The sequence below is a fragment of the Electrophorus electricus genome, chromosome 24, assembly GCF_013358815.1.
Source record: "Electrophorus electricus isolate fEleEle1 chromosome 24, fEleEle1.pri, whole genome shotgun sequence".
Lineage (NCBI taxonomy): Eukaryota > Metazoa > Chordata > Actinopteri > Gymnotiformes > Gymnotidae > Electrophorus > Electrophorus electricus.
Genome location: NC_049558.1, coordinates 2789341 through 2796668, shown reverse-complemented (window position 1 = coordinate 2796668; position 7328 = coordinate 2789341). Strand labels below are relative to the sequence as shown.

The 7328-nt window shown below is 38.9% G+C and overlaps 1 protein-coding gene across 1 annotated transcript; it reads right to left on the bottom strand.

The window, feature by feature from the left end:
* Nucleotides 1–80: 80 nt before the first annotated feature.
* On the bottom strand, nucleotides 81–2901 carry tnfrsf9a (tumor necrosis factor receptor superfamily, member 9a). The gene is made up of 9 exons (XM_035522646.1): nucleotides 2848–2901; nucleotides 2391–2531; nucleotides 1566–1781; nucleotides 1338–1475; nucleotides 1043–1115; nucleotides 840–937; nucleotides 676–720; nucleotides 429–566; nucleotides 81–258 (listed from the first exon to the last, which is right to left on the bottom strand). Exons 2-9 carry the CDS (start codon nucleotides 2527–2529, stop codon nucleotides 134–136), a joined length of 972 nt encoding a protein of 323 aa, XP_035378539.1. The 5' UTR covers nucleotides 2530–2531; nucleotides 2848–2901; the 3' UTR covers nucleotides 81–133.
* Between the last annotated feature and the right edge of the window lie 4427 nt (nucleotides 2902–7328).

Genomic DNA, 7328 nt, shown 5'->3' with positions numbered 1-7328 from the left:
GCAAACACGCTGTCCAAAGGTCCTCCCATCCTCAAGTGCAATAGATAGTGTGTGTCATGGAGACAGCTTCCAGTGCCAGGAGTAAATGGTCCATGAGTTCATCATGATGCAAAAATGAAGGCGGCTAGGGAGATCACACTATGAGTTTGCTGTCCGAGTCCTGCGTGCTGATAGACTCAGAGCTGCCTCCCTGCTCCTGCTCCGGCTGGTGGTAGCTGCAGGTTTCATCCCGTTCCACCATCATGATGGTGAGTTCTCCTGACAACAGACAAGAGGAACGGAATTCAGTCGACACCCTGCCATTAGGGGCAGGGCGCTGAACCTCAGAGGATGTTGAAACGCATGTACGTGTACATGGGGTAATAACAATTTTAAGAGCGGGTAGAGACCGTGTGCATGCAGCTATAAAGTAGGGGAATACGTTCTACCTTGTGGAAAGGTCTCTGCAATTGGTTCCTTTGTCTCTTCCTTGGCTTTTTGTCTTAGATACATAAGACACAGGAATAAACTGAAGACACCTGAAAATCCAAAAATGACTCCTATAACCTGCAGCCAGGTAGATTCATCTGGGAAGGATAGACATTTAGTATGTAGATTAGTAAGCGTGCTGGGTCTGTGTATTGAAGACATTCTGATATTACACCTCACTTTAATTATAATCCCATTAGCTCTTACCTTTATGCGGTATCCTCACATGCAAAGTTGAGACTGTACTTATTTCTGCAATATACGAAAAACAGAGCACTGTTGAACTGGCTGTATGGCTGCACTCGTGCATTTTGAAACAAGCACTGTATGCGACAATGTTGAAATTGTTCTGGATCATTTCTTTGACATACGATTTCTGTGCGTGGAAGCGGAGGGCTGTGGCACACTCTTGCATCTGTTGTCACTGGACGCATTACCACTGGCCTCAAGTGTCTGTCCTTCAGGACAACTGAAGACAGAGGATTATATGAATAACAACCAACCAACTAAGCCAAATCAAAGACATAAAAATCTGTTTTGAATCATCATACAATACGTTTTAATGTAGGTCTACCTTTTTCTCCAAGGTTTACACGCACTGTGGATCTGGTCATTGAATTTTCCCTCTGGGCATTTTCTGCAGACACCTATGTGGATATGAGAATGACATTGATATGTTTCATTTTTAAGCAAGGTAAAAAAAAAAATTTTTTAAATCAGAGTTGCTAGACAAAAGCCACTTCAGTATGAGAAATTTTGGAAATTCCCTCAAAAGTCTTGTTTACATATCCTAGGGGTGTGGGTGTGTGTGTGTGTGTGTCGTGTCGTGTCATACATAAGAGGAGTCTTTGCTTGGGGAGGATTCTTACGTTGAGGTGTTGGTTCTTCGCCTATCTTACATTCATCCACACAAAAGGTACACTGCTTATCTCCACAGCGCAGGCCAGGTCTGCATCCACACTTCGTGTCGCTGCTAGCAGTGCAGGCTTGCACTTCAACCTGAGGGTCTGCAAGAGGTGCCACCAACAAGCTTACAGTAAACACACTGCCATTTTTTTTCTTTCTTCCTTCCTGTTCTCACCGATGCAAGTATCAGCATGTGGTGTATGCATGAGATATTAGAGGAATAGCAAGTGATAGCGGCTCCTCATGAGTCGTCATATTAAAGGACATACGTCGAAATATCAGCTTACCTGTGCACTGAGTGCATATGGTGCAGTAGGGACTCATAGGCTCAGTTGTGTAATGTCTAGGCTCGCATGGCATACAGAACTGGCTTGGATCTGGTCCGCAGAGTGTCACCAAACGGTTCCCTATAACCACATACGAATTCACAGTGTTCTGAAGCACGTTTTGCGTGCATCACGTAGAGTGTGATGTAGAGTGCTGACGTGTACGTTTTTAAACCACGTCATTCTCTGTTCGAGTTACACGCTGTTCTGTATGGTTTCTAGACAGCGCTTTTTTCCGTATAGGAAATGTGGATCCAGAAAAACGTTGTCATCACCTTTAATGCATGTCTGACATGACACACATACTGACACACATTGCTGCTGTCAGCGTTGCGAAATGTCAGGGTGAAGTTGTGATTGTGGTAAAAGGCATTCTACAGTCTATAAAAAAAATCATTTCAATGCACATACATATATATACATGTACAGCCACTTTAGAGACTCCCATGTCTTTTGGAGACTGAATCCTCCTTTTTCTGACTTGTTCATGGTATTGTCAGAACACAAATAAGGCAAACTATGAAGCCCTCTGATTTATCTTTTGCACTGAATTCCAAGTATCCAACAAACACACTATGTAGCCACAAACATAGTAAACAGTTCCCAATGTGTTCAAATCAGGCCCCGGGTATTTTCTTAATCCAAGCAATTGAAAAGACCTGTATGCTAAACAATTACTGATCAGCATACCTGGTTTGCATTTTCTACAGCAGACATCTTTACTTCCATGCAGTGTCCAGTCTTCACAGCCTGCTGCTACTCCCTCACTGATATACAGTAGACTACTGATGAGCAAGAACAGACTCAGCAAGAAGATAATCAGCTGCATGTCTGCTTAAAAGAAAAAAACATGCCAGGATGTTACATTAATCCCATAGAAAGAAGAATTACTCTAAACTCACTGTAACACTATTCACAATAAATTTTCAAAATATATATAGCAAAGAAATTATATATATATATATATATATATATATATATATATATATATATATATATATATATATATATATATATATATATATATATATATATATATATATATATATATATATATATATGCTCTGTATACACATTCCTTCACTTTCTGTAACAACTGTAGATCTTATTCTCATTAAACATGTCAAATTACAAAACATTGTCTTACTTGTGAAGTGTAGATAGGGGTCTTCACTGAAGATGGAACAGTGACACTGAGTGGAGTCAGACCTGTGCACAAGCACTTTAAGCCCTAAGGGAGGAGCTACTTAGTTCAGCATGAGTCACAACAGTTATAGGCTATACAAACCTCTCTCTCTCTCTCTCTCTCTCTCTCTCTCTCTCTCTCTCTCTCTCTCTCTCTATATATATATATATATATATATATATATATATATATATATATATATATAGAGAGAGAGAGAGAGAGAGAGAGAGAGAGAGAGAGAGAGAGAGAGATGTTGTATAACCTTTAAATAGTTTTTGGAAAGGCAAAGTACTCCTGTAAAATTTCCTTCAAGTATAACATTACTGTTATAACTGGCATCCCTGCCTAGCACCTGAGATCTAACAGCATTGATCTGATCTAATCAATCACAGTACAGAGCATGTATTTCCTAGCTCATTGTACAGGAAGCATATACACTAAGGAGGTCCTGCCTGGAGACTCTGCTGTCAGTGCTGGTCTGCTTTAGCTCACTGCATTAGGTGGTTATAGTTAACCCCTGCAAACAAAATCACAGATGGCCACTACACTTCCCAAAGAGTTATGCCATATTTAACATTTTGTAAACCCGTGATATTTACTGAATAAGTAGTGAAATTAACATTCAAATCAGGCTGTGGTTTCCCTTTTTCTCATTTCCAAAAATTGTACAATGTTCCCTCAAATGAGGTGTTTGTAATTTTTAGGCATATGTGTGTGATCCACATAGTTTAAATCTCAGTCACAAAGAAGAAAGCAAGCCTGTGGCAGCCAGCCCACCACATGCCCCAGCATAATCTTCACTGCTAGTGTTATAGGACTAATACTATTTTTAATTCAAAAATTATCCAAACATAATGTAATACTGCAATAAATAAATAAATAAAACAGTAAAAATGAATCTAGGTATGGGGTACATATATACCCAACCATATTACACCTGCACTGTACATTCTGTAGATTGTGCATATATACCCAACCATATACATTGTACATTGTATATATAATCATAATATACACATATTGTACATACATTGTTAATATATTTTGTACATACATAGAGTATATATATTTATCTTGCATATATACATTTTTCTCTATGCACCCCTGTTTCCTTTCCTCAGTTTGGACAGAGCACTCTCCACCATTTCACTGCGAGTTATACTGTGTATGACTATGTATGTGACGAATAAACTAAACTTGAACTTGAACTTGAACAACCGATGAGAACAGCATGAGTACATCTGACTCAGACAGCGCTGACTGCAGCTCAGGGCCAAACAGGTGCAACGTTGTACCGAGATCTTTGGTAGATGTGAGTAGTCTGCCATGCCTCTTATTAGGCACACTCATCTGAACCTAAAGATAAGTGTCTTAAGATTCAGCAGTTTGTGTTGCCTGACATAGAGATGGGCCACTTTTGCAAAGCTTATCATGCAGAACACTTCAGCTGCCTGGGGTGTGGGTGGAGGAACCACTGTCCCATGGTCTTTTCACAGGTTTATTGCACTTCCACCTTTATTGTTGGGAAGATCACAAAACAATTTTGCTTCTGTCTCTGCATTACTTTGGGCACTGGAAGGACTTCCATAATCCTAGTATGTGACTTGCACTTTTTCATTTTCGATCATCCGCCATACATCGGAGCTTCTCTGTGAGTTCTGGACCAAAACCTAACCACTGAAACACTTAACCACTGGCTAATCATGAATACCACACTCTTAGTAGGCTGCTTTGAGTAAAATTTAATGGCATCACTTTCACTTCTCAATATCTCCAATCTCAGCCAAAGGATTACTTTTCTCACCATTTTCCCACTGGGAAAAGTCACATGCCACATCAATTTTCCCGTGAACATCTAGGCAGTAACCATAACAATAAACTGAAGCAACAAGTTCTCACTGTTAGTGTCCAAGTGTCCAAGAGGCATGCGGTCAGCTGTTCCACTGCATGCATAAAACAAAATCACTTCAGGTTTTCAAGAGATCAAATGCACTGGTTTGAGAATCAGTTTGTGCAGGAAGTAAGCGATTTGGAGGATTTGAAAACAGGAATAGAAAACAGTTATTTGTGTTATTTTAACATGATCTTCTAATGGAACAATTACTTATTTTAGGAATTGCAGTAAAAAAAAAAAGTTTTAAAAAAAAATAGCAAACCCAGAATTTCTATCAACATTGAAATTACTGAGCGTTCAAAACCTACTCTGATCTGGAGAACTTTTTTGTTTGTTTTTTAAAATGCTGTAGAACAAAAGCCAATTTATCCACTGTAGATGGATGTTTCATCCCATTCTGTAGTGCTGCATGCGTGCGTTGCCCTCTGGAAAATTCAGAAAAAACTCATAGCTGTATTATGGATGTTGATGACCAAGATTTGGAATCGCCAGATGTTTTTTTTAAACTTGTGAAATACTCAGGGGATGAAATCCACAAATGGGGCATGCCCCCTGCCTACAGTGCCAAGCAGAAGTGTGTACAGCATAGTTCTACACTTAGACATGACTAACACCTTCCACACAATACCACACATCGTGTGATACATCTTTCGTTTTAACCAGCATCTGTGGTTATATAATTTAGTCTAGTATAATCTAGTATCCCAATTAAAGGATGAAAAAATGTTGCTGAAAACTGGGGCTATGATAAGGCTGATAAAAGGATTTCATGTGTTATGGTTTGATTTCTGAGCCTGATTTGAGCTCCTGATAGGGTGTCTGTTTAGAGTTTTTTAAGAAATAGTCCCTGAATGTGACCCCATAAAAACCCATATGAGAAGCTGTACAGTCTGACCAATAACCACACTCTTCTCTATTCTGAAATGGTATATTCAGTAGTTCTGATATGGAAAACTTCAAGCAGCTTAAAAAACAAAACCGTAAAAGCTATTTCATTTGAGATGGCCTCAAAATTAGTCGAGCTATTACAAAGCCTTCACAAAGTAGACACACTGGACAAACTCTTCTTGTAAAATGAAACCAAAACATAGTGTTAGTATGTCAGAGCAAAACAGTAGGCTTACACAATGTTCAGTGATGTCAGCAACAAATTCACAGATTGTTCTAGAACCTTTCCTGAGTTCAAGAAGTTTGTCATGAGTTTCCAAATGAATATTTTGGATGCCTTGCCTTGTGAATGCACATACCTTATCATCAGAGGCAATGTTTGTATGACGTTTTCTAACAGTTCCAAAGACTCTTACAGTTCCAGGATTTGTTACATAACAAGCTGTGTAATCAGACCCCTCTTTATCATGCTGTCTCATGTTTTGCCATCATCCTTCATGGTATTAAAAGTGCAAAAATTCACTTTGGTAATTACCAGAATTTAGATGGAAGATCAAGTGCCAATGAGTCACTAATATAACTGTGATATCCTGCTTGATTTTAAAACCAAGAACTATCTCTCATGTTAAGGAAGGCAACAAGCTGGCTCACTAATTCATATTTGTTCACTAATTCTCTTTGATGTTTTAGTAGTTGTTTCTTCTGCTGCATCCTCCTACAAGGAACTTCACCACCATCAAACTGAAAAGGGCGGGCTACACGCAACTTCTCTGATGCTCAAGTTACATCTTAATCATGCTGCATTAAGAATGGTAAAACCCCAGCCAAGATTATCATCTCATGACCTTACCAAGGGATGGTTTGTTTTCTTTAAAAATTTGCTCTTAAGCCTCCTTACAAAATTCTATTAAGCATAATTTATGATCCATAATAATTCTGTGATGGATGTTTTGTTTTTTTTTTATTTACTAGCACGTCATATGAGAACTTTCTTACAGCCCTCAGTCTCCCACCCTGTCTCTTTAGCACAACCTACACTGGCGTTCTGACTACTTAGTGACATCATCAGCATGCGCTGCGCACGTCATTGGCCATTATTCACTAACGCTACAAACGGGTGCTCTTTTTAGTGGCTTTTCAACATTTATTGACTATGTCATACCGAAACTACACATTCCCTGGGGGAAAAAAAAAAGTTTATTTATTGTTGTACACTACTTCAGCTGTTTAATCAGCATCTGCAGTTTGTTTTCTTACTCAGAGAGGAAGAAAGGCGGGAAAACGTCTTATGGTTCAAATGTTGAGCTTGTGATGTCTCACTTTAGCAGGGTGAGTGTGACATGAGCTACAGAAAGCAGCCACAAACTCACACAGAAATCTAAATCTGTAACTAAGGATAGAAAATGACTTGTAATAGAGTTGTTCACTGTTCATTATGGTAACTGAGAACACATAGTGGAGAAGCATATAGTGTGACATATAATAGTGAGCAAGTGATGCATGCTGGGAGCATGCATGATGCATGTAGTTGCGTTCAACAAATTGTTTATATTCCTCTGTAATTACCTTGGACCTGTTTTTATGCATGCACTCTAGAAACCTTTAAATTAGTGAATACTTTTACTGACCAAGTAGCACACACAAATCCACATTGCAATTA